Source organism: Patagioenas fasciata, chromosome 2 (genome assembly GCF_037038585.1).
Source record: "Patagioenas fasciata isolate bPatFas1 chromosome 2, bPatFas1.hap1, whole genome shotgun sequence".
NCBI lineage: Eukaryota > Metazoa > Chordata > Aves > Columbiformes > Columbidae > Patagioenas > Patagioenas fasciata.
In genome coordinates, this window is record NC_092521.1 from 79,662,823 (window position 1) to 79,686,339 (window position 23,517).

General features: G+C 38.9%; 1 protein-coding gene across 2 annotated transcripts in view; it reads left to right on the plus strand.

The window, feature by feature from the left end:
• Positions 1-23,517, plus strand: part of FBXL7 (F-box and leucine rich repeat protein 7) — a 181,009-nt gene that overhangs the window by 18,811 nt on the left and 138,681 nt on the right. Inside the window, exon 1 of one of the 2 annotated variants that reach the window (XM_071804485.1) lies at positions 23,374-23,455. The exons of the other annotated variant lie outside the window; for it this stretch is intronic. Coding sequence (XP_071660586.1) covers positions 23,449-23,455 — 7 coding nt within the window. The 5' untranslated portion in view covers positions 23,374-23,448. Of the gene's footprint in view, positions 1-23,373; positions 23,456-23,517 lie in introns of those variants that run through there. 2 annotated transcript variants of the gene reach the window in all.

Consider the following 23,517-nt stretch of genomic DNA (forward strand, 5'->3'; position numbering starts at 1 on the left):
CTCCACACCCTGGCTTGAACTTGATGGGTCCGACTGGACCAACTTTCACTGATTGGTCCGATGGTCCAACTTTCACTGAGAGTGACTCTGAAAGTCTAAGCTTCTGTTTCCATGCAGAAGGTATTCTTGTTCTTCTGGAAGTCTCTACTTCAGAAAAATGAGACTACCATGAAAGCTAATCTGTCAGACAGGTACAGCTATAAGCCCTCTTAGTTTTAGTCTGGCATTTTCAAATGTAGTCTGTAATGGTTTCCTCAGATTAGGTAAAGCAGAGTATCCATTTGTGGCTGGTATAATTGTCTAAACTGAGATCTTCATCCATGTAGAAGCTTTGCATGGGGAAGAAATGTTGTTGCTAATGGACACTGCTTCTTCAGCAAAAGTCTCTAAGTTGATCTGGCCTGCAAATTTCAAATCAGTTGTGCAGAATTCCTTTATGGACTTGAAGCCATTCCAGGGGTTTAAGAACAACAGGACTGCCAGGCCTATGTTTCCTCCTTGGTAAGGATAGAAGACAGGCAAATGGACACATTTACTATCTGTGATTATTGGCTGAATCTTGCAAAATGCAGATTTTCGTAGCTTGATAACAGTTGTGACTCAAAGCTATATAACTTGCATGTCTCTGTTTTTAATTATCTAACCATGCTTAGGCTTGCTTTTCCTCAATACTGGTTTTTGTCTGGTGAGCATTTCCTGTAATACAGGACTAAAAAGTGTTTCGGAGTTCTTTCACATCACAAGGCGGGATGCTCCATATCTAAGCAAATGCCTGGTAGTAATGACTTAATTTTTTTCTTTATTCTGTAGGTCATATTTCTTTTTAGACATAACAAGGACTGTTGCTCCCTCTTGGACTATACTCTTAAAAGAAGAATGCTAAGAACTCTAAATATTTTAGGTACTTTACTAAAAGCTGCATACTGTCAATATCAGCTGCTCTTCTTCAAGGAGCACTCTTGTTACTGGCCTGTTTGTTCATGTGTTGTGTCTACTGGCAGGACCAGCTCCTGGTAGTTGGATGTCAGATGCTCACAGGCATGTCAACATGGCTCTGCTTCACACATCGGGGAATCTGTGTTAATGCTCTGGGTTAAACAGAGCAACTGGGACCTGGAAACACTGACTGCCCTGCATGCCCTGGCCATCCCCATCTTAAGTTAGCAAACAGCTGTAAAAGGTGATTCAAACTGAGGGAAACTTGTTCTACAGGAGTGTAAGTTGAGAGGAAACTAAGGCCTGAGGAGTTTCTTGATCTACCAGTGTTAAATTTTAGGTGTACTGTTGATCATGTAATTTTGGAAATACAGAAGCAATACAGTGACATTTTAGTTAAATGTCAGATCTTTATTAAAAGCTAAAGTATTTGTATGATTTATCAGTCATTGATTCATATAAAAAATAGTGTTGATAAAAATTTGTGGGAATTGTCAAGATAAGTTCCAAGAATGTAATAGTAATATGTGATTCTCATTCCGTACACAAATCAAAAAATAGTTACGAACCATACAGAAAATGACAGCCTAAGCAGATATAACAGTGTGTTCCCAGTGTGGGTAGGTCTGAAGAAATCTTTCCAAGCTGGTATTCAGACTTCCTGCCATGAGAAAATAAAGGTAATATTTTGTTTGTTTTTTAATAGTAAATCACATAAATTCTTTGTGTTTTCTGCTTAGCTATGCCTTCTGCTGAAGGGTCCATGCACTGAGGCTTGTTTTTATCATGAGTTGTCTGTTCATATTCTTGTCCAAATAATCTCCAACAGGGAAGCTTAAGCAGTCTGTCTAGGCTATTTAAGATCTCTACTATTTGAGCTAACAGCAGTCTGTGTCGTTATTGATGATTTGCTTATTCAGTTGCACAACTGACCAACACATCAAATATTGACAGTAATCATGATTGCCCTTCTTTTTTTAATAAAGTTTTGCCTGAAGATTGGGATAGTTATATGGGTAACTATGTGGATTCCATATTAGTATGTTTTTCCAAAGCAAGTCTGTTAAGCAGTCAGAATAGTTACAAGGAACATTTAGAATTCGTTGTGACAGTTTTCACTTCTACATGTGTCCTCGGGTAGCTTTTAATGGGGGTGGTCTTGCAGAGGCCATGTGGACTGTGAAGTGTTTGTGATGCTGATTCTCACAATCATGAAGTCTGGCTAAAAATTACTATCTTACCTTAATGAAACTGATGGAACCTTTGACATGAAAGAAAAATAAGCATATGAATTCTTTATTTTGAAAATAAAATTTGTGAATGGAATGCAAAGAGCTGTTGTAACTGCTTATGAGTGGGTTTGGAAACCTGGTGGGGAATGCCTGACATCAAGCATACCCTAACCCATTATGAAGTCAGATTGCAGTTAGAATTTTCAATGTTTCTTTGAGAATTGTAGCTCAAATGTAAGTAGTAATTGACAGAATATAGATATATTGTGAGGCACCCAAGCAATGCATATAATTTAGTAGCACATATATAGTTACATACTTTTTTTGATGAAATGGGGTCGAGAGGAGGAACTTCCTGAGATGAGATCTGACCTCTCTACCTTGCTGGCCCCAAGTGGTATAAGGTTTTGTATGAGCAAATGTCTTTCCTGTTTTAATTCAACTGTGCTCTGTCTTGCATGCCTGCCACAGTACTTCTCTCTGCTCCAGATGCAGCATGTTGGTAGCGGCCTTTGGAAACACGTTCCAGAAGCCTCGTCTAAAATGTGGGTGTACGGAAACAGGTGTTTGCTCAAGGTCATCAGGACTCCCATTGCCTCTTGCTTAAGTAGAATGGAAATCACTGGCTTAGTCGCTGTCAATACAGTCAGTATTGATCTCAAACAGATGGAGACAAATAATCTGCTGTTATTAATCTTGACAGTAGAAATTGCATTCACAATGCATACCAACTTTAAAAGTGTTTTTAATTGTGTTTCGAAAGTATTGCAGTCATATGAATTTTGACAGCCTTTAGGTAGCTGGATTTTCGTGGAGAATTTTAGTCACTTTTTTTAAATGTCTGTCTATTCAGAGTTAACGACTGTGCATACAAGAACTTAATCTTTTATGTCATATGAAATTAAATCTGAAATTTGGTGTTTGCTACTGTGTCCTATAGAAATCCAGTTTTGGCATGAGAACAACATATACCACCATATTGCAGCTATTGTATATAGAAAAGAAACTTTTAAAAGGTTCCCAATTCCCATAAATTTTTGTTTGAACACGCAATGTGCTTGTAAAGACAGTCCAACCTCACATCTTCCCTGTAAGATACTTCATCTGGAAACTGTTCAAGTTAATGGGTTCTCATGGCCAAACATACAAAGATTTTCATATATTTGGAGCACTATAGTGTTTGTATGCTGTCAAGTATTCTTGAAACGTGGGTTAGGCTATTCCAGTTATGTTAACTGCAGGTCTTATTGCTGTTATTGATTTGTTTGTGGTTGTATGGTTGTGAGCTTTTTGTGAGTGCTTAGCTTTCAGTTTTTTACATGTGTAAGTATGAATCTTATTTGATTAACTTAGAAGTTCCAGTTCATTCTTTTTGTGGTTTGACCATAAATCAACCCTCCAAGTCCTCACTAGACCTTGTCTTCTTGGTGGTAACTGTTACCTTTTTAGATTTACTTTAAAAAAAAAAAAAAGATTGAATTGAAAGAAGTTTAGTGAAGGGAGAGGAGACCTTTGAATGGATCTGTCACACATTCAGTGTCTTCTGTTTCTCTACAAATGTCAAAGAAAGTTGCTGTTACATTGAACATTATGCTTTTGTTTTTGTCAAGCTGAATTTCAGTATAAAATTATATCAAAACCAAACCTACATCAGTTTTAGTTCCTTAATTAAAGGAAGCTCTTGCCTTAGGTTGTTTATGTGTAATGCTTATTTCAGAAAGGGAATGAGTCTTCTAAAGGACAGTGTCTTTTCTCCTGCAGGTTCACCGCAGCTCTCTGCTGCCTCATCCACTTTCCTCCTGCCACCAGTAGTCCTTGCAAACCTGGCTCCTTGGGGGAGGTATTATCCTTTCAGTGTGCAAGTGCTACTGCTGTGGAGGTCTGAATTTTCTCAAGTAGTGAGGCCAGCCTGTGCAGATCTTGCCTGTCACAGGCCTTTCAAGGGCCTAAGGAAACAAAATTCACACACAGTTTGTCTGTGTAACCCTTTATCCCTTTTCCAGAATCCCCCTTCCTGCCTGGGCTGGTAATCCTCTGTTGCAGAGGACCAAAGATCTCTTTACTAGAGGGTAACAACCGGCAAAGAAAACAAAATTGTACAGCAGCAGTTTTCTGGTAGCCACTTGAGTTGGGGAGCAGATGGTGGTGATTGAGTCGAGAAGGGAGAAATAAAGTATTAAATGGGAAATAATTGATTCAGGTAGATAGCCTGATTTTAATCTTCTCCAGTTCTGTGCATTTCTGAAAGTGAGAGGATCAAGCACAAGAGTTAAATACGAACTTGTGCAAGAAATGTTTTCTTGGCAAGAGTGGGTTGTTTCTATTTGAAATGTAAGACAATTGATTACATCTACTGCATTCGCCTTGTCCTTGTAGATTCAGTTAAATCCTCTGATACATTTTCCTGCTGGGAAAAAAAAAAAAAGGGGATTGAAATGACACTTCTTTTTGAGTGAACAAAAGATTGGCTGATGCCAAGATTATAATAGGTTGTTTTCAAGAGCGAATTACTACAACTGAGTTGTTACTAGTGATGTTCCCTCAGAGGCCTGTCTTGACTAGTGTTTTCATTATTGACTTAGAACTAGATGAGCTCCAGCAATTTGTGAATTACAACAGGAAACATCCCTCCTGCAAAAGGACTATGCCGTACTACAGTAAAAGAGCTTTGTGGGGTGGGAATTTTAGATGTGGCACAAACCCAGTGGTGCAAAATACCAAGTAGCGCAGGGAGGAGGAGACCATTACTGTTAAATTTTTAGTGGGCATCTCATTGATTTGAAGCAGCTAAAAGGAGGTTTCAAGAGTGTAGTGCATGAGTCTAAACTGTTCATGGATTGTCAGTGTGGCATATTGTATAGCTGGAGGCAGGGGAAAGGCTATTGTACATCAGGGAAAGTATTTTCGATAAAAGAATGCTAGAACCTATGTAAAAGATCCTATTTAGAGGGCCAGAATGGCAATGCTGATTTAAACTGAAACATCTGTAGGAATTGCTATTAGAGTAGTTTAAGAAAGTGTCAACTCTACCTTCCATGTAGACTTAAGACTGTTGTGTTCAGGACTGTGAAACTAGAAACAGGTATTGTCTCCCAGAGGTAGAAGAGATGTTCTGGGCACATGTGCTAACCCTGTGTGCACTTCTGGGGCATCATCCTTTGTTCCTCTATAAATGTTCAGAGGAATAGAAATCAATCATGGGGAAAAAAAAGCTGAAGCTAGAAGTTGTAATGCTCATGATAATAGGAATGAAGTTTTAAATTTATCTTCCAGACCTGATAGCACGGGTAGGGATTCCATGTTAAAGCAAGAGGTCTTTAAACTGTTAAAATGGTACTGGCTTTTCTCTCTAACTTAGGGAAAAAGTCACCTTCTAGGTAAAAATGCCTAGAAAATTCTGACCATCATGCTTGCTATTTTGTTATCTTCTTGTTGGGCCTTACAGTTGCAAATGTCTAAGGTGTTTGGCTAGTCATTGGACCTTTTCTCACAGGAGAATGCAATTTGGAAGGACCCAGTCCAGCTTTTCCAAATACTGGCTGTACAGCTTTCATCTGCGTGAAGTCACAATCAGTTATGATTTTCCCTGTTGTTAGAAATTGTAAGTGGCTTCTGTACCCCTGGATGTAGACCACCCACTTTAGCTTGATTTCTAGGCACCCAGTGATCTGAAATGTTATGTTCCTGATAGAACAGGACTACTCATAAAGTCAGTACTGGAATATAGGGAAAGAGCCATTACAAGGCACATCATCAGATCTGTCTCTCTTCATCTGCCCCACTGTGGTCTTTACTTCAAAAAAAGTCTGTTTAATTAAATGCCAGGACTGTCGCCAAATTCCAGCATGACATAACTTAAACATTCTCCATAGGCAAACTCTGCTGGTGAGGCATCTGATGCACCCTGGGGATCACGTTCTCCAGAGGGTGTTCTTCCAGTTCGAACAGAGACCCAAAGAGGATGAACAGATAGAGTAAACAAGCTTATCTGCAGTTTTGTGAAGTCTTCAGTGAAATGGATCTCTTCATCCTGCCTGCACAGGAGTCAGCAGCCATTCACAAGCACACAGTGCAGTCACCCATCAGTTACCGATACTTTCATGGATTTTGACAACGCTGTTGTGAAAGTCAGTCTAGTTCAGCACACTGTATCAGTGCAGACTTGTTAGATAAAGAGAGTGACATGACCACCTACTTTATCCCCTGATTGTTATAACTTTTTTAAAGGAATAAATCATTGTGGAAGATAGTGTGTATCATGACCCTGCATTCTTTTGCAGGGATCCTGTTATATGTCACTTGGCAGTTTGTTTTACCCTCTGTGGTGGGTACTTGATCAACTTGCAGAGAGGTTTTTATTCTTTGCTGCTTTTTTCAGAGAAGTTTAGATTAACTGCTTTCCTTTGCCAGCAAAAGGAGAGAGAAGGCTTTCCCTGGGCTCTTCCTAAATTGAAACAATGGTTGTGTTCACTGGTTCCTGCTGTTAGACTACAGCAATAAAATAAAATTCCAATTCTTCTGAGCTTGTTGTCTAGTGTGTTGAACGAATCAGATGGATATAGACAGATTTAAGCAAATGAACAGTATTTAATACTTTTGGCTTGATAGATATTTGCATACCTACTGGCATACTGCTTAAGTCATAGACAACTTCAGCTGAGAGACTCAAAGTGGGAAGTAGCTTTGCAGAGATTTCATGAGCTTGAAGGGCACCTTGGAAAGTGCCTGTGGATATCACTAAGGAGTGGCTGGAATTGAAGGCTATGAAGAAAGAGTTGTTTGCTTTGTTTCAGTGGGCCTTCAGACAGGATGGGGACAATAAACCACGAATAAGCCTGAATCAACCAGTTTTACCACCCTTATTTGAGGTAGTGCCCAGGGATAGTTTTCAGTGTGTTAATTTTTAAAATGAACAGTGCAAGCAATATGAGATCTTGCTGTAAGATGTTTTTTATCAGTGATGCCTGTTTCAGAAAGGGAGACTGACAAAATGCTTAAGGAAGGTTAGACTGCACTATTGCAAGCCAGTGGTGTGGGGTAATGAAAGCTGAGGCTGAAACAGTTTTACATAGTGAAAAGTCACTTCAGTGACAGATTGATCTTTATGTAACGGATCCCTCAAAAAAGGTTCAAAGGTTCCTTTTCAAACAGGTATTTACTAATAGTTGCTACGTGGCTTTAAGGTAAGGGCAAATGACAAGGGTGTGACAGTAGTCCCTTCTAAGAGAGGTGTGCTTTTCTTTAGAGCCAGAAATGGTAACTGTGCCAGAAAGGCGTCTGCTGTCTGGCGTTGTCAGCCAGAGCTCAGAGACGGATCGACCTTTCTGTCTGACCCAGTCCAGTGGATGCATGCTCAGCATTTATCTCTTCCTGCCAAAACCACTTTGGCAAAGGATCTTCAGTAGTAATGTGTGTTTTAAATATTTTCATCTAAAATCTAAAGCATTTTATTTGGTCACTTCTGAGTGGACTTACCACAGGTATTCATTAACAGATGCCTGTCTCTAGAGTGTCAGGTATTGCGTTAATGCTTTCTGAAACTGTGACTCAAATTAGACTGTTTTTTCTTTCACTTCAACAAAGAGTGTGCAGTATCACAAAGGAGGATCACACCCTAAGAAGTAAATAGTGAGAAAGCTGGCTGTGAGGTGTTCACAGACATATGAAAGACAAATAATGATTTCAAAGTAATACTGGTACAGTTGTTGCATTGCGTGGCTTCTATTTCTGAAGTGATCTTAAAGATGGAAATGCTATTATGTTTCTTCTTGATTGTATGCATCTACCTGTGTGCATTTATAATATACATGAAAACGAAGTCCCTCACTGAGTTTTCAGGTCTGCATAGATGTTCAAATACCATTTATTCTTTGCTTTAACTATGAAATACTAGATGTGCCATGCTGATATGTTGTGTGCTGTACCTGGTAAAATGCTTGCAGAGGGAACCCTTCTAGAAAAGAAACTGTCTAAAACTCTTCTTGATTATTTTCCTATGGTGACTTTGTTTTGGTAGATATTGGTTTATTTCAGCAGTGTAGTATAGCATGATCACTCCATTAGTACAAACATCTCTTCCACACTTAGAACCACAGAGGTTTGTGTTTGCTGTTGTGTGTTATTTTTTTTTTGTTTGGTTTATTTTTTGTCTTATTTTTTATTTGTTTTGTTTTTAGAAAATATGTTAATATCACTTTCCCTCTGCTACTAAACGTTTTACATATGTTCCTATTTGTTTTCTGACTAAAGCGTAGGATAAGCTGCTCTTGTATTCTTCACTTTCCCTTCCATTGCAGACTGTTGCTGTTTGTGTTTTGCACAAGTGACACCTAACAAACCTTGTCACTGCCTTTCTCAAAATAAGCAGCAATGAAAAAAAATGCATGAATGATTTTAAGCACCCTCACCTTCTCTCAGGTCCTCTGGTAGTGCATTTAAGATTGAACATGCAATTATTGTCTCAAGCGGAAAGATCAGCCTGTTTGAAATGTTGCTGGAGCTAGCTTGAGCTAGCACAGTGCATTTTTGCACTGAGACACATTCTGTGAAAGAATGTGATCTGCTCCATTTGTGTTTGCAAGTATTGCTTACCACTGGTGCAGGTGAGGCGATAGCTGAAGGGAGAGTAAGAGTATCACAGGCTGCTGCTGCACTGGGAGTTGGATAGGGAAGCTCAGTGTGCTCCATGAAGAGATCTGTTGGTCTGGATTGTTCCAGGTTGGTGTAGGACTGTGATGGTCTTCCTGATACTGTAGGGCTTGTACCTATGTTTGGAAAAATGTTAGCGTTAGATTTCATTCAATGAAGGTAAGAGTACCTGAGGAAATACTCAGATAATGTTTAAGTGAGAAATTACTGTTTCAAGATGTTGTGGAGTTTTGGAGAAGTCAACTGTAGAAAATGGGTCCTTGTGTTTCAGTATTAATACATATCCCATTGGCAATCATTCCCTAAGATGTGGAATTATTTTTGCATTGCAGCTGAATTATATTTTGCACTATGTAGTAATAAACTGGTAGAAGAGTATGTTGAAACCTTCTGAAGGCTCTTTCTGTGTTAGAGCAGTGGTTTAGCTCATAGACTTTTCACTGAATGTAGTACTGAATAGCGTGGTGGAGAATGAGATAAATCAGCAAAACTTCTGACTGGGTTGGACAAGCAGTATGGCTCCTTGTTGTCACAGTACAGATGGTTTCCGAAGACTAAATTTTAAGAGGAGTAAGTCAGGTTCTTGGCATGGCATGCAACATTTCTCAAACTGAAATTTATAGTGGCATTTAGTTAAAACATATGTTAGGAAAAAAAAATCATATGAGCAGTTAGCAGCTCTCCTAAGTATAGTTAGCAAAGGATAAGCTGTCCTTTTAAAAGGATATTGTGGAAATGAACACTGGAGCAAGCTTCCTGCACCTGTGTCTCTTTGACATCAGCTATGTTTTGATCTGATATGCAGCCATGGGCATATTAAGAACAGAGAGATGCAGGTGTTTCCCTCTGGCTCGTGTAAACTATATGCCTCCCTGAAAATTAAATGCAGCTTGCTATTGCCTGCAACTACAAAAGGAGATGCTTACTAGTTAAGGAAGTGCTTAGGTATGAAAGGTGCCAAATGGCACTAGACAAGATTTTTCAAAGAGGACGGAGTGGGAGGGAATGCACAACTGCTGTCAGTTCCAAGGATGTAACTTCTCTGTTCCATGCTTTACTTTTGTATACAGAAGTCCAGACATTCTCTGTCTGCTAGCAAAAACTTTCTAACGTGATTGTGAATTTTATTGCACTTAGTTGCTAGAAATCATCAGACAGGTTGGAAAAAATGCAGGAAGATGCAAAACACATTCCAAATGGCTAAATCGTCAGACATCTCTACTCCATGTTTGAAAGTGGCATTGAGAATGTTTCTTGTCAGACAGATTGTGGTCAAGGAGTTGGAGTAGTTCTCACAGAAGTGAGTTAGCAGTGATGACCGCTTTCAGAAAATTGATGCTAACCAGGGAGACCAAAAGAACTGGAAAAAGTTGAGCTGTATTTAGTTAAATTGCAAAAATATTCACTTATGCTTGGATACTCTGGCCTGACAGGTCTGCCATAAAGGCTGCTGTTCTGGAGTCTGTTTAATTTCATTTTGTTCATCAAGCCACATCTTTCAAAGTCATAAGGAATAAGGTGCTAATCCTTGAATAGAGCCAATTGGGCTATTCTCTTCATTGCACTACACAGGTAGTGTAGTCAGTTTCAGAATGATGCAAAAACCATTAAAATGAATAATTGAGTGGAAGTTTATGCAAGGAGAGAACCAGAAGGAGCTTGCAGATAGTGCAGTTGGACCTTAGCCTGTTGACCACAGAGTCTGGTCTGTGTTTTCTATTAGCCTCAAACAGGCTGACAGCCCCATTTGGATTTCTAGTTCCTTTCCTGTTTAACCAGCCCTTTGAATCGTGATAGCTTTTTTTTTTTGAGATCATGAACTGTTTCTTCTGTACTTGTTGCTGTTACGTTACCGTAAGAAATTGTGCCACTTTATATGCCATCTCTGAACTTCTAACAACTCAGTTATTACAAAGCTTAACAATGATTTTTGTTAGATCATTTTAGAGAACTTTTTCGTGTCCTTTGATGTGGTTTTTGTTAGTTTTTACCAGTACTGCTTAATTAAAACGTGTTAAAGTGGGATCAAGAAGCAGAGTTGATTTACTAATGTTATACTTAATGTTTTGGGGTGCTTACGTGACATAGCAGTAAGTGTGGTTAAGATCTGGTGTCAAATGACAGATATTAATGCAAGCACTGTGTCTTCCTCTGAACGGGCGATGAGTAGGGTCAGAGGAAGAAACTTAGCATTAATAAATGAATATTGATAGAATCAGTGTGGCACAGAACAGGGCACTCAGGAGCTGGAGACAGGCTCTGCTGTGGTGTTGCTGGGGCACAGACTGACAGCCCTGAGGGCTGAAATGGGATCCTGGGCTGTGGGCAGCTGGGAGAAGGCTCAAAGAGAGGGCGGCTGGCATGAACAGACAGGGCTACAGTGCCTTCCAGGCCATAACGGTGGTAACTTTCTCCTGGTATGCTCTGCAGTTCCCAGAAACCAACCAGGAACATCCTGAGCTAGAGATTGGACTGTCATGTGTCATGGTCACAAGCACACTCACTGTATATAAATATGGTTAACCCCTGTGGTTTCTAGTGTCCTGGCAATTCTATACCTTTGCCTAAGGCTCTTCTGATTTTACAGACCTCATCTACTTCTCATTATTTTTTCTGGTTTTGTCTTAAATGCAAGAAACCTAGGCTGGTTAAAGTTGAACTGTGTGACCTGATCTGGCTGTGCTGAGCCAAGTTTAAGCTGTTTCTGTCCCTACCCTTCTTCCAGGTGTTTATCTTGGCTCTGGCTGCTAGTGGCTGTCCTGTTGTTTCTTCTCTTTTCTGCCGCAGATGTACCCTAGTTTCAACATTATTTCCCCCTAATGAGGTGCTAATACTGAATACAAGTATGATTTTTCATAGTTAAGAACAAAATTATGCCTTGTCTATAATGCAGGAAAGAAAGAGGACTGAAGCATGCCTTTTCACAAAGAGTGTATAAAACAGTTTTGAAAGCAGTGCCATTCTGAAATTCTTTCAGAATTACTCAGTTCACTCTGAGCATCATAGAGATACTTCAGAAGGGATTCTTTTTGATCCTCTAACTATAACCAGTCTTTTTGCCAGTGGCACACATACTCCTAAAGAGTTAGAAAGAAAATACATTTCAAAGGAACTACTGATTAATCAACAGGTTAGATATTAGTCACCTTCATTTTTGTCTTAATGTGTCCTTCCCACACTGAATACCTATATGGGTTATAAATAACAGTGCTCCAGTGTAGGTCGTAGAGCAAGCTAAAAAGTGTCCTTTGTTTTTTTTGCTAGTCTGTTGGGATACCTCGGAGTATGCTATGCTTAAAACAGATGAGGAAATTCTAATGTCTTGTGGCCAATGCATATATATTTAACTCATCTAAGAGGTTCCATGCCATGTTTCCATGTTCTCTGAAAGGAAGGTTTATGTGGAAGACAGCTGAAATATAGATAATGCTACAGATGAAACAAAAATGCTGAATTGGCACCAAAGGGCATATTGTTTCTATGGAGAATTACTATCCTGCTTGTATTCTGGGAGCAGCTGAGCCTCTGTTGTTTTGAATTAAGCAAATCTTCCCAGTCTTCAGGCAGTGATTGCAGCAGCAAATTGTAGTGTGCGCAGTCTCCATATGGAGCTAAGACCAGAAGATGATTATGTTATGCAATTGAAACTACTGAGTTATCAATGGGAATAATTGAAATATCAGATCACTTATTACAATATAAATAAAACTGTGTTAAATAAAATAAATTAAAAAATCAGGCAGGTACTGGGGGTGTGTGTGTGTTTGTTTTTTGTTGTGTGTTTTTTTTTTTCTTTTGCTTGCCAACATTGTCAGACATTCTGTGGTTAGTACAAAGAAAGAGGTTCTTCAGGTTTCTTCCTCCTTTTTCTCTGAATGCTGTGAAATTCAAAGTTGATTGTCAAATATACAGTGTGAAGCCTTAGTTTGATTCAATTTTGTTTTGTGAGTACAGCTTCTTTCATACTCTTAATTACTTCTATTTCAGTTATGTGTACTGACGAGTTTGGTTTCTGAACCTGCTAGTAGGTGGCTTGTGACCTCTCCAAACTTGATGGTCAACAGAAAAAACAGACCTATTTCTCTAGTGTGCAGAGTGTCTCCTTTTAATTGCCTTTAAGATACCACTTTGTTGTATGCCTTTTTCACAAATCTGTTTAATTTAATTTTGATATTCTACAATTTTTCAGTCTCCTTTTACTTACATCCTTGAGTCAGCCACTTCCTCTTCCCCCTCTTCCCCTCCCTGTATCCACCAGTGAAGAAAAGCTGGAAGTGACTGTGTTTATCTAAAGGAGTAAAGTGATCCTTGTCTGTTTTTCCTTAGCTGTCAGATTCCTTTGTTCTTCTTTACTTAAAGTCGTCTTAGGCTTTTGGATCTGTATTTTCATGTGAAAGATTTTTGCATCACTGTTCACAGCATACATCGATACCAGAGTACTTTGTCTTGATAAAGGCATTTCACTTCCTCACCTCATTACTCTTGGGTTTTACTTAACCAGCTTTTGACTTTCGAACTGAAAATTTGGGGGCTAATGTGAGGTTGGTTATTGTGGTGTTACTATTGTACTACACCAAAAGAGACGCTCCCCCGGCACTGCTGCAGCTGTGGGTTCTTTCTGCTTCCAATGTATCTGATTTAGCAGTCATGCAGTTATAGGAAGAATCTGTTTAGTTTGCAGATCCAGCTCAGGACAGAGAGAGAAAAAAAGATCTACTTTTTCTAACTAAATCTGCAATCTATGCTATACCTTGTTGTGTCCATTTAGTATCAGGCCAGGAAAGGAAAACACCTTTAGCAGAACTTCTATGTGTTTTCATTGTGGTACCCAAACTTTGTTAGATTTCAGATAATAGCATCCAGTGTAGGCTGTGGCAATACTGATACCATGGGAGAAGTTTTGGAGGTCTGTTATCAGACTCAAGCACATGCAGAAGCTCTGATTTGGGTGACAAGTCTTCTACAAAAATCTAAATTTGAATTGAGATAGACTTCAATGGAGACAATTGACTCAGTTGTGAATTGCATATGACATTGACTTCCATGTCATACCAATTGCTTTCATGGTCTGTGCTGCTGCTGTACTTGTTTTGCGAAGTTGGAGAATTTGCCTTTACTTATCCACCTCTCCCAGGTGGTACTCTGCTAACGAGTCATGTTAAGAATGAAGTCTGTGAGGGAGGCTAAGAGCAGGGACTGGTGAAAGTTCAGCCAGCCAGGGAAAGGTCTGGCAAAGTGAACAACAGTAGCATGTAGTAGATTTCAGTAGGAAAGATAATTCAGGTATAGAAAGGGACTTGAGACCTGGGAAGTGGATTGGGACGAAGCCTTGCTTTGGATCCTTCTCATGGATGAGCAAGTGGAGTTTTGCAGTCAGGTTGACAGAATAGTTTTGCTTTTAGACTTCCTTCTGGATGGAGAGATGAGGCATGACTGGGGAACATACAGTGTATTCAATAAAGGGTTCTGCAAATGCTGATTAAAACTGCGTTTGTGAGATTGATGATGTCTTATAAACTGTAAGAAGCACATCTGGATGTTAGAACCAGAACATTCACAACTACCTTTTGCTGTGAACACAGGGCATCTGTTCATGCAGCAAAAATAGGTGCTTTGCATTTTAGTGCACGTATTGGATGACGTTCTAAGAAATTGATGAAAATTATCATTGGGAATATCATAACTTTCATGCTCTAGGTGAAATGAGCAGCAAAATAGAGCAAGTTTTAACATTAGCCTTTTTTTGTTCAAATGCTGGGACTAGTTGTTTCTGAAAGTCTAAATACAGATTTTAAGTGTTAATAGTATTATCACAGAAGGCAAACATTTGGTAGTTTTGACTTTGGACTTCTGAACAGTATATTACTATCTAACGAAATTCAAACTTGTACCGAATGCCTGATATGTTCCAAAGGAACAGTAGGTTCTGCAGCCACTTCAGAATCTATACTGGAGTTTATCCTCTCAACCTACCTCTGCCCACTGGCATGTCTCATGTGGTACCATGAAAATGTAGTATATCAATTTGTTTGGTATTGAACTGAATAACCATTGCCTTTTCTGAATATACGTGATTAGAATTTTGTTTAAATTTCAGCAGATTTGGGTAAAAACAAATTTGGAACAGACATTAGTGGAGAACTTGGCAATGAAGTGACATTCTCAGGGATAGAATAAAGCCAAAAAAAGGATTTTGTTTTGTTCTGACTCAATTCTGTTGAGTAACTTCTTGTGTTGGTTTAATAATTATTTTCAGCTGTAGAATTAAACAGTAAAGTTAAGATTAGGTAGCATATACTAAGGAAGTTGTTGTTTCTAACCAAACTTTAGAACAGCATATCTTCAGCAAATAACCCTCTTAAAACATGTTGGTGATTGGAAGATAATTTGTAATGAAAAGACCAATATTGAATGAATGAAACAGTTTCTAAGAAAATTTTGTGGTTAGTGGGAAAGGCAGAGCTTTATTTCCCTGTTTCTGTGGCAAAGTAGAAGGGTACAGAGTAAGAACTGCTTTTTGGAGTATAGGCTAAGCCATTTTAGTGAAAGATAGCATTTTAAGACTCAGTCATGAGAAATGCTAGTCCTGTAAGGTAATAAAAATATGATGTTACAGCCTTCTCATCTTGTTTTCTCACTTTGAGGTCAAGTAAGGAATGCCCTTCCATTCTTCTCAGGCAGTATTACTTAAATAATATTTACCTCCTAGACTAAATTGTTCATGGGCTTTTGAAATTGTTTGTGGGTGTTTGAAATGTAGAGTTTAACATTTGGGATGGGTGCAAAATTTGGCTGCAAATTAGCATTGCCTTCTGGTGTGCAGGCTGCTTAGTAGGCTGCAAAGAGAGGCCTTGTATCAGAGTAGTTTATGACACATTACTTCTTCATAAACTTATCAGTGGTGTGTGCAGTTCGTCACTCTGTATTGTGAAATGCTTTTTTATAAGCAGAGATGTACTATCTTCAAAACTGACTATGACTTTAGTAATCCCTTTTAGTGTTCTTGGTGAAAAAGCCTCATCCGTGAGTGGTAAAACTATCTAGAAAAGGGATCAATATCATCAACTGTTACATGTGGGAGGCAAAGAAGTGAGACAGGTTACTTGAGAACACTAAAAATACGTGCTCTGCCCCTTTTTGATCATTAGATGAGTCTGCTTGAAGACCTAATGAAGTCTTTAACCATTCTGAAGTCATAGTGAATTATTTGTCACCAAGGTGCGAGCTAAGGATGTCACAGCTACAAACCCAGTACATCAAATCTGCCTCCAGCATGGCACAATCTGTGACTATGAAGAATCTTACTTAAGTTTTACATTTTTAATCCAGCCTCTCTGAATAGGCTTGCCTTGCTAGCAATAAACATAATTCTGCTAAACAGTTCTGAAAAATTCAGTCCCAAAAATGCATTTTTATGTAAATTTTTCAAGCATTTCACAGTATAGTGGATAAACCATTGTATCTTACTAGCAGCAGAACTTCCACAGTCAAATTATTTACATCAGAATTAAACCAATCCTTATTGCCCTCGGTATTACAGCTACACCTTGCACACGGCTTATTGGATCTTGTTGTGACACTGATTAAAAAAGGCAATATTAGGGTGCTGTATCTCAAGGCTGTGCTACTCTGAGGTGCCTGCCCGTGGCTGAGGGACTCAGCTGTACCCTGTGCTGGAACCAACTGGAACCAGCACGGGGCAGCCCCGGCTGCTCCTCACAGGGTCCAACCAGGCATTTCCACCTTGGCACATGCACCCAAATTTCACAGCCAAATTAAGTAATCCTGGAAGTTTTGAGTTATGATTTAAAAATATTTTTTTAAAGTAAAAATGCTTATAGAGATTGTATACTTGAAAGTTTTCAGAAATATTGTCCCAAAGTGCCAGTGCTACTACTTATCTGCAAGCTCTCCAATCTTCAGTATGCTTCCTGTGAAACATTCAGTTTATTTCTTTTCCTCAGGGCTGGAGTTTGTGTGGGTTACTGTTTGTTTTATTGCGTCCTGACAAATGTGTTGGATACAGTGAAATTTGTAGCCTGTGTGTGTTATGTTGTCACACGTTTTGACTTGGTTTGAAGGAAAATCACTTGAGAACCCTACTCCTAAGATTCTAGGGCAGAAGGACAAAGTGGATTTGCAAATTAATGTATAATCAATCATGAAAGCAGTTCAATAAGTGGCAATGCTTGTAGGTGGGGAACTTTGATGTTAAATTCGTGGTAGTTTGCTCAGCTTTTAGGAGTTAATAAATGGAAACCAGTTTTATGTCTCATAATTTCCATTGGTAGAACTGTAAAGGCCGAGTAGAATGATTGCCCGAAGTGTGTAGTCCAACTTTGCTTTTGCTTTGGATAAATGAACGGATAGATTGCATATTCAAAGGACGCTGTATATCCTCAAAGCTGAAGTATTGCAGTGGGCTGCTGATTTCCATGAGGATACTTAGAAACACACTAGGCGTCTGCGGTCTCTGGAGGTGCAGGCTGTAAAGAGATATATTTGAGGTTTTGGAGACGTGGACCAGCATGGTGTATATTGTGGATTCAGGAGAAGGAAAAGAGATTTTTCTTTCATTTTACATGATCTCTGATGCTTTGAGGTTTGGATTAGCTACTTTTTTTTTTTTCCTGGATCTCTTTTTGACAGAGTTGGCATATATTTGATTAAAAAAATTGTCTGACAATATAAAAGAGAAAGTAATGATCATCTGGTAGAAAAGCCCTATGCAAATGCCCTTTCATGTTGAGAAGCTGAATTTGACTAATGTCATTTATATAAGAATTGATGGCTCAAGTAAGCAGCCTTTTCAAACTTCTTTACATGAAACCCATTGTAATATAATCCTTTTGGACAGTTAGAAAGATTAATGGCTCATATTCTGGACTTCACTGTTTTTTGCTTGCTTTTTTTTTTTCCCTGAGTTATTATGTTTTGGTTTTCTGTTTTGGCATTTTGTTTAATGTTTAGCTTTGGCATGGCAGTGGACTTGGCTCTACTGTCCATTTAACTCCTGAGGTAACTGTCACTGCCTGCCATCAGATTAAAACTTGATGTCAAGAGTAATACTGCTGTTGTTTTTCAGGATGGCATATATGAAGTCAGTCTGTTTGTACGAGATCTTAGAAGGGCGTGTATAATACAGCACAGCCACCCCTACATCAAAATCCAGGAGCAAATGCCCTACAAAAAACCCTAATAGAAGTATTCCAGGGCAGAGTGAAAGGGACTTGCTGCCAGGACACACCTTCATCTATCACATGAGTCAATGAGTCTCATGTATCTTATGCCTTGTATAACACGTAATTCACGCGGCCTCTGTTTATGCTGGCTGGATGTGCAGTAACAATGAGGTGTACTAGAAGGGGGGTGGTTAGTAGATAGAGAGAGTCTCTTCTCCTCTACTCTGTCCTGGTGAGACCACATCTGGAATATTGTGTCCAGTTCTGGGCCCCTCAGTTCAAGAAGGACAGGGAACTGCTGGAGAGAGTCCAGTGCAGGGTAACAAAGATGATTAAGGGAGTGGAGCACCTCCCTTATGAGGAAAGGCTGAGGGAGCTGGGTTTCTTTAGCTTGGAGGAGACTGTGTGACCTCATTCATGTTTACAGATATATAAAAGGTGAGTGTCACGAGGATGGAGCCAGGCTCTTCTGGGTGACAACCAATAACAGGACTAAGGGGCAATGGGTTCAAACTGGAACACAAGAGGTTTGCTTAAATTTGAGAAGAAACTTTTTCTCAGTAAGGGTAACAGAACACTGGAACAGGCTGCCCAGGGAGGTTGTGGAGTCTCCTACTCTGGAGACATTCAAAACCTGCCTGGATGCCTTCCTGTGTAACCTCATCTAAGTGTTCCTGCTCTGGTTGGGGAATTGCACTAGATGATTTTTCAAGGTCCCTTCCGATCCCTAATATTCTGTGATTCTGCGAAAATAATGAAACAGAAAAGGTGACAGTCATACAGTCAGAAGCACTGTCTATAATAGACAGGCCTTGCATATGTGCTACTTAAAACAGTTTTTCAATCTTGGACAGATACAGGCTGTACTTCCCTGGGTAAGCTGAAATTGCGTTGTTTCTGTCCTAACTGACTTGTGATATGTTTGACACTTTTCAGCAGTGTAACTGGCAGAATCCAAGGTTTGCTCTTCATCACTTTGTGCTATTTACTTTGTAGCAGGGATGTCAAACTCTTTTTCACTGGAGTAGTTACATTTACACAGTCCTAAAAGTGCATTTGGCCCTTTGAAGGCAACCATGAGGCTCATGTGGCCACTGGTGAAAATGAGTTTGACACCCCTACTTCATAGTGTTTATCAAATGCTTCCATTTGGCCAAGATGCCTTGTGTATCTTTAGTCTTACGTCTGTCCAGCAAGTTTTTAAACAGCTTGGAATACACTGACAGAGGTATTTGGAGTTCTAAGCATTATGCTTTTGGGGGAAAACAAACAAACAAAAAAAAATACATATATATATATATATATATATATATAAAACTTGCTATACAAGTATCAGGGAAAAGCTATCACTTTTTTTCTTTTTTTAGGCAGTATCAAAATATGGAGTAAGACTACCCAGTTCCATGCACAACTTTCTAATATTGTTTCATTGGACAGTCCATAGCATCTCTTTTATATTATATGTATTTATTCTGTTCTGATAACAAAACTGAAGATGCAAACACTTTTATAAGACAAACAAACCGAATGTTTTATTCAAAATAGCTATTTGTGATAAAAAGTAAATGGAACACTTCATTTTAATAGTCATGACTCAAAAAGAGACCAAGTAGATTTAATAGGGCTATAGGGCTGTTGAATACAAAGATATCTAACTAAAAAAAATCCTTGAGCTACATAGAGCTGGAGGTAGACCCAGTGTTCAGGGGAAGTATCTGTTATATGCTTTCCTTACTCTAATTTTCTTTCCAGCAGGATCAAAGTAAAATGTGTAGGAAATAGCATACTAGGTTAGATGGCTGGAATCTTGTTCCTATGGCTATTGTAGGATGTTGGCACTAATATATGGAAAAAAAATCCATACACTTGCTTCTTCAGAAGCAGGTCAGAGACATGATTTGAATTACAAATGTGTAGTGGTGTGATGCTTTGCAGGTGTGGTTAAGTCCATGTAACCTTCACTCCTGGTGTGGATTACATTGTATTGTGGGAAAATTGCTTTATTCTACCATATCTACCAATTACCACAATGCACTTTATTTTGGAATGCAACTTCTGGCTTTGAAATAAAATAAAAAAAACCCATTGAATGTATGAAGGAAACTCTAGACAATTGTAAGTCATGCTAGGGAAACATTTGGGAGGCCTTTAATTTGTTTAAGCGGAGAATCAAATACAGTATTTACCTCTGTAGCCTTGGCAATATTGCCCTATGGTGATTCTAGTTGTTGTATTAGAACCCCTGTCAGGTTATATTTATTTGCTGTGACTTTCCCAGTGTACTACTTAAATTGAAGAGATGAACCCATCTCTGAAGACCAGTGTTATGCCACACTTCAAGTTTTCCTATGGCATCAGGGAAATCAGTAGTCTTGGAACTTACATGGCATATTAGGCAGATAATGCCCTGAGAAAAGCACTGCACAAGAACCCTGCCTCAGATGAGCTCAGATGAATGTGAGAGGCATGGGAATTCATGCCACTTGCTGAATGTTTGACAGCACCAGTCCCATATACTAAATCATAATTTGCCTCTTTTCTTTGCCTTGCAACACACTTCCTGAAAGTAGTATGTGGACATCAAATATGGCGCAGCACAAGGCTTCTCTATCAGGTCTGCTGTTTTCTGACCTGAGGACTGGAGGGTGTCTCCTCTAACATGGAACTTCTGTTTAAAACATTTCTAGTGAAAAGTTCCCTGTTGTTGCAGACTCTTCTTGATGTGATTTTCAGAGAATGAACCCTGGATGACAGGCCTACTTTCTTTCATGTCTCTTGTTTTGAGCATTTCACTTAATGTATGTTAAAGCACATAGAAGGTGGCTACTGCTTTTGCTGTTATTTATTACTAGTGCAGCTGTCTGCAGATCTTTCTTGAAGAGCTTGAGATAAGCTGTCTGTGGGGAAAAAAAAAAGTGACATCTTTGGGAGCTGTTTTTGCAGTTGTTTAGGGTAGATATTTGTTGGATATATAAGTTCATAGTAAGCTCTGTAGTAAGATCTAGTACTTTACTATTAAAGGTAAAAAATGGAGGTGTGGTAGAGAAGTGGTGTGGTCAGTTGGAAAGTCATTTGTATAAGAAATTTTCATAAAAGTGCTGAAATCACAGAACAATTACCACAGCTTACTGGTCAACAAAGCGCTGTTCTTGCAGAGGTATCCAATTATAAGTTAAGGAATTGTTGAGGTGGGAAGGCACCTCTGAGTCGTTTGGTTCAACCTCAGTTCTCAAAACAAGGTCAACTAAAACAGACTGCTCATAGCCACAGCTGTTTGGGTTTTGAGTATCCCCAAAGATGCAGACTCCGCAGCCTCTCTGTGCAAACCTGTTCTAGTGTTTGACCATCATCATAGTAAATTAAATAAATAAGTAAAAAAGTCTTATGTTTAAATGCAATTTCTTATATTTTGATTTGTGCCCATTGCCTCTTCTCCTGTCACTGAGAACTAATGAGAAGAGCCTGGCTTCCAGGAAGAATTTCAGATTAGACAGTGAGGAAGAAGGGTTGTTTTGGGTCTGTATACAGTAAGAGAAGGCTAACAGTACCATAAAAATATTAAAAGTATAATTGCAGGAAGAGCTGGTATCCAACCAATGCAGTAACCACTATGTATTTTTTTTTCTTAATTTCTAGTTTTAACTTTTCACAAGGAATTAAACTGTTTTAAAGTTCAAGTAGATTTAAATGGTAAATATCTGGAGGTGTAGCTGATATTTCAGTGTCTATAGAAGTGTGCAACTGTAAATAATATGTTGCTATTGAATGTACTAGCAATCAGCATTCTGCAGTGGGTAAAGTAGTTGTTGTGTTCTTGGAGGCTTGCTGGTATGTGGTGTAGATAGAAATAATAGTGATGTTAATGGAGGAGCTCTGTAGCTACAGGAAGCATTCATTTTGTGAGAACAACCTATGCTACAGATGACCAGCAAGCAACTCTGCTGTTATTTGGTATCACTGACTTCCTTTTAACCCCTCTCCCCTTTTTTTTAATTAAGAGGAAATCCTGTTTATTTGCTTTGAGGAAATAATATTTTCCAGTCTTTTTGGTTTTGTTTGTGTTGTGTATGTGTTTGTTTGTTTTGGTTTTTTGTTGTTGTTGTTGTTTTTGTCTTTCTATTAATGTTGTGGGGTGCTGATATGCTTTGGAAGCTTATTTTCTGACTCTGCAGTTGCAGTGCTTGGTACATGGGGAGTTGCTGTTAGTGGCAATGCCATCTAAGTACCTTTCTTACTGTTACTGATTGGTTTATCCACTATTGCAGGTGTTTCACATTATCTGGACTATTCCTGGGAAAGAGTATTTTACATTTATCCTTCTCTTTTTGCATCTACCTTTCTTCTACCACAACCCTAGTTGCCTTAGCTGGAGAGGTATTTTGGTGCAGCTGTTTCTGTGAAGACCACAGTCCATTACTTTGTCTCTTGTCAGCTTGAGAGCAATCAAAGTGATATTCTAGAGGCACTGCTTCTTGGGTTTGCTTAACTTCTTAAAAGAATGTAAAAAGCAGCTAGTGAATCACTGAAAATATACTTTTTATTTTCCTCTTAATTCCACCGAGCTACTACCCTTAGCCATTTATTTTTTACTTCCTTCTGGCCTTTTTAATATCCTTTCACTCCACAATCCTCTCTCAAATCTAAGCATGTTAACTTAAGCAACTTTACATGGAGAACGACTCTCTAGGGCTGGCTGACGGATTAAGTGGCAGTACCTTGGTTGTGAAGCAACCTGCGTTTGCACATTCTCCAGTCGTTTCCCATTAAAACTTAAATCCTTGTTCTGTTGTGGCACCTTTAGAAAAGCAGACCTCCTCCTTACATCTAAATGTTATGAAAGCCAGGCATACTGTAGCCCAGAACCCCAAGGAATGCTTGATTGAAATAACAGATCAGAAAAGTTTCTTGCTAACATTCCTATGATTATAGGTTTGTTCAAGTGACAGAAACATGGTGGCAGCTAGCTTTCTGCATACAGCATAATCTTGGTCCAAAAAAACAATGCAGCTCTTAAAGGCTTCACTGATGTAGTGTTTGTGGGTACAGATAACTTCTTAAAATGTAGCAGTATTAGTCACCTTTCCTCTCTCTAGAATTATCTCATGTATTGTTGATTGGGTGGTTGGTCTGGTTCCTGCTGTAGAGCAGAATGTATTCCCTGTTAAGTAGGTGCTGAGGCTGAGTGGAGTTAGTGAGGGGAACAGGAGTGACTCGTTCTTAGATCCTCATAGGTAAATAAAAAGACAACTTTATTTTAGCCCCTTCTGCTCTTTGGTATCTATCTCAGTTAATTTTTTTTCTTTGTATATTTGGTTTTGATCTATTGGTAACTTGTATCTGGTTTGACATCCTGCTTGTAGGTCTGACAGCATTGATGTTGGAAATGCAGGAAAAAGTCTTAAAGAAAGAAAGAGAAGAACAGTCCATTGGTTCTGATTTCCCGTTAAAGAATGAAAGGTGAAGAACAGCAATTGTAGAAGTTAGTTTTAAGTTACTGTATTACATTAAGCAGTGAGCAT